General features: G+C 36.5%; 1 protein-coding gene across 2 annotated transcripts in view; it reads left to right on the top strand.

Moving 5' to 3' along the window:
- LOC149146432 ((DL)-glycerol-3-phosphatase 2-like) overlaps positions 1-6767 on the top strand; it is a 36102-nt gene extending 29335 nt beyond the window's left edge. For both annotated transcript variants that reach the window (XM_089446751.1, XM_089446750.1), the window contains one exon: positions 6373-6767. In XM_089446751.1, coding sequence (XP_089302877.1) covers positions 6373-6499 — 127 coding nt within the window. In that variant the 3' untranslated portion in view covers positions 6500-6767. The remainder of the gene's footprint in view (positions 1-6372) is intronic.
- The last annotated feature ends 5306 nt before the right edge of the window (positions 6768-12073 follow it).

Below are 12073 nucleotides of genomic sequence, written 5' to 3'. Positions count from 1 at the left end.
CAATGCAAAACCGCTTGAATATTTAAATTTTTTTAATCATGTGTAAGATTTATTTTTAATAGAATTATTTTAATTATTTATTTAAATTAATAATAAAAAATTAAGATTATGCATCCATGCATACAATTGTTTGCAAATAAAGAATTTATAAGGTTTATAATAATTTAAATAAATAATTTTTTTCTTGATTATCATAAGCAAAATAATTGGAAAAATTAATTTAATATTTTTCTCAAAAATTTTACTTAGAGGTCACACAAAGTTGAAACCTTGCTCTGATACCATATGTAATAACCTCGATTTTAAAATATACAATTAATTAGATCAATTATGCGATTTACATTCAACACACTTCTATTCAATTAATTAGCATAAAATTTTTGAGAAATAGAAGTAAAGACAACTTACCTGTAGCGATGATATTCCTCACTTGTAATTTCAGAGTTGAACGCTATTTGAATCTCGCTAACCGCAACAAAGTTTTGGGAATGACTCTCCACCTAATCGTAGGCTCAATTAAGCATAATATTTCTACCACTGGCCACCCTCGAGCCCTCAATCAACGTACTACTGCCAGGGAATCCTTTGTCTCACAACACTTTTCTCCCAAGAGAATGGATGATGGAATGATGTAATGATCTCTCATCTTCTTCACCGTCTATTAAATAGAGCAAGCATTGGAAGGGGAACCACATGCACACACTTCATGTGTCAACATGCAACTTTTATTTCTTTATTTTAAGTTTAACTTAATTTAGTAATTCTCTTAATATAATTTTTTCTTATTTTATTCTTTTTTACTTTTTGATAACTTTACTTATTTCTATAGTTTTCTTAATTTAACTCTTTCTTATTTTATTGTACTTTTTGTTAACTTTACTTATTTTTGCTATTTTTATAGTTTTTTATTTATTTATTTATATTTATTTAGAACTCTAGTATTGTTTTTTACTATTTTATTTATTTATTATTATTATATTTTCTTCATTATTTAATATTTATTTACTATTATTATGTTTTCTTTATTGTTTATCATTTATTTTCTTATATTTTAATATTATATTATATTATTTATTATTTATTATTTTTATTATTATTAGGTGACATTATATCCCGGCTTCGGTCTTCAGAAATTGATTCCTCCAGCAAAATACGAACCTCCTCAAGGCTCTGCGCTGCTTCTGTGTCATCCTACGCTAGCTAGCTTAGCTTCTGCGTTGCCTCTCCCGAATCTCTCTTTGCCTCCTCTGTTGAGTATTCCCAGATCAGGAGAAATCTCCAACCGGAACTATCCCTGCCCCTCACTGCAAAAGATCACTTCGAATTCTCTTCTCGGCAACTGCTGTGCTTCAGAAAGTTGATCTTCTGATCTTCGCCCGACGTGTTTTCCAAATGCCCATCAAGTCTCTTCTTATAATCCTTCTGTTGAGAACCAATGACCCAGATTAGATCCTAATCAATGGCTTAGATCATTTTGGTTTGATCCTTGTCTTCTTCTAGAAGTTTCACCCACAGTTAGATTAATACCCTTCAATTATTTTAATTTCCTAAGTTTAGACTTAGGCACCCATTAAAAATAATTTAATTATTTTAATAAAAGTGATTCCACGTGGAATTTCCCAAAACGATTTCTGGGTATTATGGAATACATGTGTCCAAGCCTCCCTGCGAATTTTGAAGCTTAGAGCACATCCTTTGCTACCAGAAATAAACACTCCCTCTTAGAGAGGAATGTGCTCTAGTAATGCAACACGCTGAAGCATCACCCTTCTCTGTAACATCTCCCTTTGCGTTGTTGATGTCCGACATTGCTGCCCACCAACTACCGAGCAAATGCTACATCTGTATTGTTGTTGACACTGCCACTGTCAACACTGTATCCGTACTGCAACTCCCTCTCAAATTTTGCATCCATGTTGCTGCTGGCCCTGCCACTGCCAACACTGCATCTGCACTGCAACCTTCTCCAATTGCTGCAGCTACTGCATCAACAATGGAAAATCATCCAAAATTATTGAACTGGTGTTCAATATGATGCATCTATTGCTGGAGTTTTGACTGTTGCTAGCCTCTGCGCTGTTGCTAGCTTTTCTCTGTGCCAACTGCATTGTTGCCAACTCTAGCTTTGCGCTGCCCAGTCTCTAGCGCTCCTAGCCACTGCAACTGTCACTTCGACACTCCTCTGCATCAACTGGTTCGGTCCATCTTACTACTTATGATCTGGGCCCCTGTAGCAAGGTATTGATCCGAGAGGTGGACTCCTCAAGGATCTTGCCCATCTGTAGTTCTTTCGAAATATAGTTCTATATCACCCCACCTTTGGGCGATCATGGCAAACTCCTCCTCCTTGATCTGTGCAGATGCGCCTTTCGGATCATGTTTCTCGTCCTTGTCCTTCTTCTTGAGAGGACACAACGTAGCGTAGTGACCAAGTTCACCACACCAGAAGCACTTGATCTTCGAAATATCCTTCTTCTTCTTCTGCTGCTCCGACTGCCCCTTAGATGCGAGGGCTACATTTTCATCCTCCTCCTTCGACTTCGTCTCACTGCTGCTACTACTACTGTCAAGTTTTCACTTGACTATGTCTCTCCTCATCTCTTCTTGCTGAAGAGCAGCCCACATTCCTTCCCAGTCTAGCAATTTCTCCCTGCCCAGGGTGCTCTGGACAAATACTTGCCACTCTTCTGAAACTGAATTCAGGGCCAACCTCACCATCTCGGTACGCTGAGGTGTTGACCCCACAACTGCCAACTCGTCTTGGGTTTCCTGAAGCTTTGCAAGGAACTGATGAATGCATTCCCCCTTCTGCATCTGCATGGATCTCATCTTCTGCTCCAAGTACATCTTCCGCTGCTCGGAAGATCCCTGATATAGTGTGGACAAGGTATCCCACATCTCCTTGGCAGTTCCTTTGCCTGAGATGTGACATACTACATGATCCTTCACTTCGTTGAGGGTCATCCACTTGGCCTTTGCCATCTCTCCCTTGTACCTTTTGAGCAGATCTGGATCCACAGGTTCAACTATCACACTGTTGACGTAGATCTTGAGAAAATGTTCATCCAGAAGGCATGACATCCTCACCTTCCAGATCACATAGTTGGATGTACCATCCAACCGGTCCTGATCTCGCAATCCACTAGCTGCCATCTTTGCCAATGAAAAAGTCAAATTGCCTCCTCTCTCCTCTGCATAGCACTGGATGGCCTACACACTCCCTGCTGGAGTAGTAGAGCTGCTGCTACCTGCTACTGCTCAACTAATGAGAAATCAGACTTCTTGGTTGGAAGTCCTCTAAGGAAGAGATCCCTCTAGTGTGTCTCCTTCTCTCCCACTAACACTATTCTGCCAGCAACTGCTGCAAAATATCTACATCCCAGCTGAAGATCTTCTTTGCAAGGAAAAGTACGCTGCTCACTTCGGCCTCTGGAAAGCTTCGATCTGGAGATCGAATTTCTCCGTCGACTCAATTAGAGAAATCAAATTCTCCTCAAAAATTTGACCTCCTTGGCCTACCAACTGTGCTGCCTCTGGGGTTTCGAATTGTTGCTTCTGCAGTAATTTCAAACTCCTCTTCCTTTCTGCTTCTGAGCTCTTCTGCTCACGATCTGTGCTGTGAAAAATCAGTGACCCGATTCCTACTGCAGTAATTGATGTTAATTCTTCTAATTGTTAATTCGATTAACCAATTTACTTGTTGTGTGCTACAACAAATATCGAATTAAATACACTGCATCCTACACAAATAAAAATTGCAGAAACTAAATACAACATGAGAGAAATAAACATCACACACATCTACACAGTGATTTTTGGACAAAAGTCCCTGGAAAAACCCAATGTGGGAAAACCGGTGCACCAGCCAAGGGTTTTATTATTAAGCAATAGTTTTCTTAATACAATCTCTGAATGCCTTGCTGGCTATCCAGTGCAGAGAATATCACTGATAGAATAATAATGAGAAGTACCTCACACTATCACATGCAATCTCGATTGATCCAGCCACAGAACAACTTGCCCCTTGCTGCCTCTGCGTAGTCACTGCCTCAACGCAACGTCACAGCGTCTAAGGACAGCGTCACTCCCTCTGTTGATTGATTTGCCTCCCAAGAACTTCGATTTCCACCTCCCGGTCTCACACCTCGGCTTCCAACTTAAGAAATCGATTCCTCCAGCAAAATACGGACCTCCTCAAGGCTTTGCGTTGCCTCTGCGTCAGCCTACGCTAGCCAGCTTAGCTTCTGCGCTGCCTCTCCCGGATCTCTCTCTGCCTCCCTTGCTGAGTATTTTCGGATCAGGAGAAATCTCCAACCGGAACTATCCCTGCCCCTCACTGCAAAAGATCACTTTGAATTCTCTTCTCGGCAATTGCTATGCTTCAGAAATTCAATCTTTTGATCTCTGCTCGATGTGTCTTCCAAATGTCCATCAAGCCTCTTCTTATAATCCTTCTGTTGAGAACCAAAGACCCAGATTAGATCCTAGTCAATGGCTCAGATCATTTTGGCTTGATCCTTGTCTTCTTCTAGAAGTTTCACCCACAGTTTGATTAATACCCTTTAATTATTTTAATTTCCCAAGTTTAGACTTAGTTACCTATTAAAAATAATTAATTATTTTAATAAAATTGATTCTGGGTGGAATTTCCCAAAACGATTTCTTGGTATTGTGGAATACATGTGTCTAAGCGTTCCTGCAAATTTTGAGACTTAGAGTACATCCGATGCTACCAGAAATCAGCTCCTCCATCAAGTCATCCTTCTTTTATTGTGTTTGCATTCCAAAATTCATGTCACTGTGATAGCATTGAATCCTTGTCACTGTGGTGCACCAAGACCTCATAATAGTACTGAGATCTCATCATTGTAATAACACTGAGATCTAATCACTGAGACCTCATTACTGTAGTTGTACCGTGACCCTTTCTCTGTGGTGGTATAGAGACCTTCTCACTGTGGTAACATGAAACTGTAATAACGAAACTGTGAGACCTCCAATCCTTCCTCGCTGTGGTAGCATCAAGTCTGAAGTAGCACTGAACTAAGAGAGCAACGAGTCTGTAATAAAACTGAAATGTGATCACCGAAAACCCCTGTAATTCGAGCTCTGTTATAGTACTGAAACTTCTTATCTGAAATCCGAACTTTCTGAGTTGATGTAAAGCGAGGAACTCAGCTTGGTATATATAGTGGTTTGCCACTTGAAATGAGCCGACATGAGTATATGAAGAGGTGTGTTGCTGTATTTAGGCCGACATGATATTCACTTGATAATTGTTCCTTTGAGGCCGACTTGAAGAGGCTGACTTGAAGACTTTGATGAAGAGGCCGAGTTGATGACTTTGCTGAAGAGGATAACTTAATGGAGGAGTCTTTGACCAAACAATAAATGACCTTGACAACAAACTAAAGCCTACAATGGAGGCTTGACTTATAATTGACCCAAGCATGAAACCCGTGATTTAATAAGTCAATTCAATTTAATAATAAAATTCTTTTCACTTTCTTTTGAAAAATATAATATATTTTGACTTCAAGTACAATTATGAAGACCGAACCTAGTTACATTCTTCAACAGTTACTTCTGATAGCAGTTTTCTGCATTACCTGTAGTAACTTTCCGTTGGTTGGATTGAGGTTGCCTGTTCTCTCAGTTGCTGTTTGTCACAACGGTTGGTCATAGCTGCAGTGTAATAGGTTTCACAAGAAATAATCAATATCCTAATACATTGTTGAGGACAACCTTTGAGATGGATGGCTGCGACAGAAATTGAAGGATGCTAAGTGCTTGTGAATTGTTATTTTGGTTAAATACTGTATGTCGAGGACAATCTTTGAGATGGATGGCTGCGACGGAAAATTGAAGGATGCTAAGTGCTTGTGAATTGTTGTTTTGGTTAAATACTGTATGTCTTTAAATTCAGAACTTATTTGTATATGGATCAGATTCCATGATTAAATAATAGTGTCCTTAGTTTGCTTTGAGGAATGACTAGTTTTTCAGGCACATCAAGGAGAACCGAGACTCTTACTTTTCATATACAACAGACTCTGATTGCATAATTGATACCTTTTATTATGAGATCCAAATATTTTTTTTTGAGTTCTTGCAATGCAAATTAACATCCAGACACTTGCTAAGTTATCTACTTTTAGGAGAAAATGCAAAACCTTAACATTTAATTACTTTGGTCTCATCATTCTACTAGAGTAATGACTTTGGGTTTTAGTTCATGCCACTGTAGGAATAATGTGATATGTGAACTGTTTCATCATGTGGTGCTCACTGTAACTCACACTTGATAAGCACATGTTTCATCATTTTACTACCCTCATATGACAAAAAGTTCTCGATGCATGTATTGTGCAGGTCGGTAGTTATGGTTCCCGATCCCAACTTGGACAGCAGTTTATGTCAAGGAGCAGATCAGGTTCTCAGCTCATTAGTGGATTTTAACCCAGGTGATTGGGGTTTACCCCCATATGCAGAGAAATAAAAGATGTTGACGTTGGCAGATGGTGTTTTAATTTGTGGGGAAGGATGATGTTAAAAGGTAAGTTCAGTGACACACAACTACTTGCAAGTCAGCCAAGCTGGGCATACCTAGCATCTCTGTCAGATAACATATTATATTCTTAAGAAAATTGTTATGGCCTCTGACATATTGGGCATTTTACCTGAAGTTAACCACCTGATTTGCGTCTAAATTTTGGAGAAAAGAATTTAGAATTTAATTTATATCTAAAATATTTGGGAATTTGTAATCTCGGTATCTATGTTTATAATCCTTTGTAGTCTAGTTAGGTTGCTGAAGCTTTCTTAAAATTACATATTTGCTAGGTTTTTTTATTGATAATTATATGGGCAATGTGACAGCTGTTAACCACTGAACAGTGTACTCTTTTCCAGGCTAAATAGTAAAAAATGCACAAATAATTTGATATGAATTTGCATGTTGGCGGGATTTAATATAAAAAGGCCGTTATTGAATTTTATTTTTAAAGAAGTATCACCTTCCTCAATGCGCTTCAAATATTTATACTCTTGTTGGTTACTATATATAAGGTTGTTACATGGAGGGGAATTTTCTTTTTAAAGTGGCATCACCTTCCGCAATGTGTACTCTTGTTCGTTACAATATATAAGGCTGTTGCATGGAGGGCTGCTTTCAGATTTCCCTATTGAGAGGTTGTTGCATGGAGGGGTGCTTTCAGATTTCCCTATTGAAAAATGAAGAGAGAACTTTTATTCTGCAAACATTGCTGTGGATGTCCATGGCATATATGTTTATTTCCTTAGATCTATGAAGCCAATTAACTCTGCTGGAGAAAATCTGATCTTACAATGTAATGGGACATTTCTTTCTCACCCTCTTTTTAAGGCTTTTGTAACACGGCAACATTGCAAATAGATCAATTGTTATGAACATAAATTATGTAAAAATAGATAAAAAATAGATATTAAATAATAATTATAATAATATAAATATAATAATAAATAATAAGTAAATTAACTAATGGTCAGTTAGTTAATAATGAAAAAGCATGTCTTAGAGACATGCTTGTTCGTGAACTTCCCTGGCTATATATACAGGTCCCTCATTCTCATTTGTAATAATCCTACATCAATTCTTTTATACAATAAACAAATTCTCATTTGTAATCATCCTACATCAATTCTTTTATACAATAAACAATTTACTATTACTACCCTACAATGGATGTCTTAGTCTTCGAAATATTTTAAATATTTACATTGCGGATACAACTTTTCGTCCTTTCATTGGTATCAGAGCCACGTCTGATCCGACTGTTGCTCATCAACCTTGCGTCAGCCTTGTTATTGTGGAACTAAAAGCGTTTCGCTATTAAATTTTTGGAGTTTCTCCATCCGTTGATTTCGTCAAAGGCCCTTGGCCATCTTAAAAAAAAGGAAAAAAAAAGTATTTATATATATATAAAAAGAAATATTAAAAAAATCAAGAAAGAAAGAAAAAAAGAACTTAAATAAAAAAGGTTATTACAAAAAAAGAGATATTATATATAACAAAAAAAACATAAAATATATTATATTAAAAAAATTAAAAATAAAACAAAATAAAAACCAAAGCATCGTACGTAGTCATTTGAAACATAGGCAACCGCTTTCTTCCCCATTGTCGTCGCTCAACAACTCCATTGCCACCATCATACCGTGTGCTTCATACCCTGCCACCGTTTGAATTTACCTCTTACAATCGCTGCCTCGCTGTTAAAAAACAATGTCTCCTTTAACCGACTGCGCAAGTCTTTCCCTGCTCCCGCTTTCCCTGCCACCTCGTCCCCTGACCATTTCTATAATCGTCCCTGCCTCATACATCATTCACAGTCCACAACCTACTGCTGCTGCCAAGGAATTCTTACGCCCTCTTCTCTGCCTTTGAACCCACATCCTCTTGTTCCCTCATCTCTGTCCATCTGTGTCTTTCGCCACACCCATTGCGTCTTCTGCTTGTCACGTATAGCCTGTCCACCGTCATTATTTCGCCATACCTCGCCGAGTGTTTTGACTATGCTCCCTGTCACGGTTCCGTTGACCACTGTATTTCTTCACCGTTCTCACATGGGCATCCAAAAGTCATATCGTTTGATACATATGACTTCATGAAAATTCACCACAATATAGTTGATAAATAAATAAAAGTATATTATATAATTACAATATATATATATATTATCATTAAAAAAAAAGGGAATTATATTATCAAAACTAAGTTCACTCGATAAATGCAAATGGAGTCAAATTCGAGATTGAAGGAGTGAAAATTTCCAGAAACTTCACGTAATTATGTTTCAATGCCCTTTAGAATTAAAGGGTCTATTGCGGGAAAATATTTCTCTATTGTTATCTCCCCTACCGAAGATAAAAATTATATAACACATGAAATCACAAACCAGTTAGTGATTCTAGAGTCAAATATAATCGAAAAATTAGACTGTTTTGACAACAAAAAATATGACATACCCAATTTATAGTTAAACATTTAAGATTATACTTTTATTTCACAATTCTCAGTTCAAACACTATGGAGCAGTCAATGTGACATTATTCTGGGTTTGCCATGGATGGAAACCCTAGGTTCCTTCATCTTGAATACAAAAAAGAAGTTTTTAACATTTTCCTACAGGAACAAGGAAATAACACTCCAAGAATGTTATGCTGAAACTAAATTCAGTAACACCAGAAGACATACAAGATATTTCAAATAATTTGAAGGTAAAAAAGTACTACAAAATTTGCAAAAAGAAATAGACAAGACCACCACTGACAAAAATGGAGAAGTTTCTCGACTTAAAGGCCATAGTGAAAATTTATTGACGCAAATTAAAAAGCTTAAGGACAAAAAATCATTAGAAAACAAGGTACACCAACTTGTCGAGAAGGAAGCATCAAATGTAGAAATTTTGGTTGACAAAAAACAACAAATACTGATCCCGTCAATATCACAACTCTAGAAAAGGACAAGCTAGTTGAAGTAAAGATGTGCTCAGAAATTGCAGTTCCAGCAACAAAAGATTCAAGTGAAGATCCATAAATTAACCATGCAACTTCCATAGCTAAAGGAAATCAGGTACTCCAAATAAAGCAAGAAAACGACACAAACAAGATAAGGGAAAATCAAATCACTAGAATTCCTTATCGACATTCGAATCACGAGAGTAGACAACTCAATCAAGTTACGTATTTAGAACAAAAACAATAACATGATGTTCCAAAGAATACCAATGTCAGTGCAATCCATTCATGTGATAACAATTCATCACAAGTTTCCAGTCACTGCAAGATTCGACAAAAGACTAATTTAGGATGGTTTGGTTGCTTCTTAGTGCGACAATTTTGTTTCACTTAGAGGATCATATCAACTTGTATCAACAAAGATGATTGTTTCAAGATGAGAATACATTCGTAAGTAGAAAAAGAGATCAAGTAGAAGACATTCGTAATAGAAAAAAGAGATCAAGTTCTTTAATCAATAAGCTTTGAGGACAAACCTTTTTGAAGGGGAAGACAATGTTATGAACATAAATTATGTAAACATAGATAATAAATAATAATATAAATAATATAATAAATAATAAGTAAATTAACTAATAGTTAGTTATTTAATAATGAAAAGACATGTCTTAGATACATACATGTTCATGAAATGGTACTTACCTGGCTATATATACAAGACCCTCATTCTCATTTGTAATCATCATATATCAATTATTTTATACAATAAACAATTTACTGTTACTATCCTACAATGGATGTCTTAGTCTTCGAAGTATTTTAAATATTTCTGCCATGTATACGACTTTTGGTCGTTACATCAATGTTTGGAAGAAACAAAATTCTCTATCAAAGCATGATACTTTCATTCAGTGAACATATTACATAGCACCTTTATTTGTCGCATATTGAAAAATACCTATAATTCCTTTTCCATATCCAAAAATTTAGAGGTTGAACCCCCTCCCAATACACTTTTCCAATTAAAATACCACCCTATTTTATCTAGATATTCTAGGTATTCAGTTTTTTTCTATACTTTTCATGGCCCTTTTATTATACCTCTAGTTTGTTGGTGGCAACATATTATTCACTTTTCACTTATTATTCCTCACCATGCTGCCTTATTTCTCTTCTTCAAAAGCCATCATGATTCTGTTTACTCAAGCCACATTTAGATTGGATCAAGTTTCCTCTTTCCTGTGTTTTAAAATCCCTATATCCATATCCATAAGTAAACTAAGATACACCCCTCAATTCCTATATCCATAACTATATTAAAATACTCCTCACTCCCTTATTACCAAGTAATATATTACTCAAATTTTGAGTAACTTGAAAAGCATTCATGAATGAACATGGTAAGGTATTGCCTACCTAGTACACGTGAGCAAGCAAAATATAGGAACTAGTAAAGTGATTGTGCTGGATAAAATAGTATAATAAAACAACAATGTACCTAACACAACTCAATTACATCATCAAGGAATCATCAGGTCATTCCCCTTGAAAACACTGTCAGAACTTTATATATATATATAAGCAACCAAAACAGAAGAGAAATAAATGCAACATGATATATCAAAATTATGAGACCAAGTGCAACAAATTTTGCTCTCACAAAGAGTAACCAAAAATGAATTGGAAGCGATGATGAATGTTAAGATGGATGGTTTGAAAGTGAACATGGATGGTTTATATTCAAAACTAAAAAGAGAGATGGAAGGCTTGAAGGATGGTTTAAAAGTAGAAATGGAAGGTTTGACAAAGTTGCTAAAAGAAATGCTTCCTAATGATGAAAAGGTATTCCATGAAACTCATGATGAGAATAAAAAAAATGTGAATTATGATTTTAGAGACTTTAACATTGGGTTGAAGACTAACCACATTCCAAAGATCAATATGAGAAAGATTGATGGCAAGGATCCAATAGCATGGATACTACAAATGGAACAATTCTTTGATCTACATGATGTGACACATACACAAAAGGTACACATTGCATCTTTATATTTAGAATAAAATAATTTTGTGTGGTATCTCTTACCATTCAAGCTAGCAGGGGTAACTGCTAAGACAAGGGAAACAATAGAGACTTAGTCCACTGTCACCTCAGCTAAGGCTCCCTACTCTTTACGAACTTTCACCGATGGGAGGAGACTTGGTATGAGGACTCACTTATAAAAAATATATCAATGTAATGGATAAGAAGTGATTCTAATCACCATTTCCAAGGAGAAACTCAAAATTAGGGCTTTCTTGCTTTGTAAGCAAGGTGTAGGGTTTTTCTAGGAAAGGTTGATGAGGATTTGAGGGTTAGGTTTAGGGAGTATGCCATGCAATGGAGCTTCCTATTCCTCAAAACCCTTATGGAACTTGGATTCCTAAGTGATCCTTGAAAAGTTAGCTTTGATAGAAAACAAGGCCACACTAGACCAAATGGACCCCAAGTTAGGTCGAGGGGGGAGGGTTTAACAACCAATGATGAGCTTGAACTAATCAGGGAAGAGAAGGGGATCAAAGAAAAAATTTCAAT

Source organism: Pinus tabuliformis, chromosome X (assembly GCF_031772625.1).
Source record: "Pinus tabuliformis cultivar Carrire ecotype Pingquan chromosome X, CPIR1, whole genome shotgun sequence".
NCBI classification, from domain to species: Eukaryota; Viridiplantae; Streptophyta; class Pinopsida; order Pinales; family Pinaceae; genus Pinus; species Pinus tabuliformis.
This window is presented reverse-complemented; position numbering and strand designations above follow the sequence as displayed.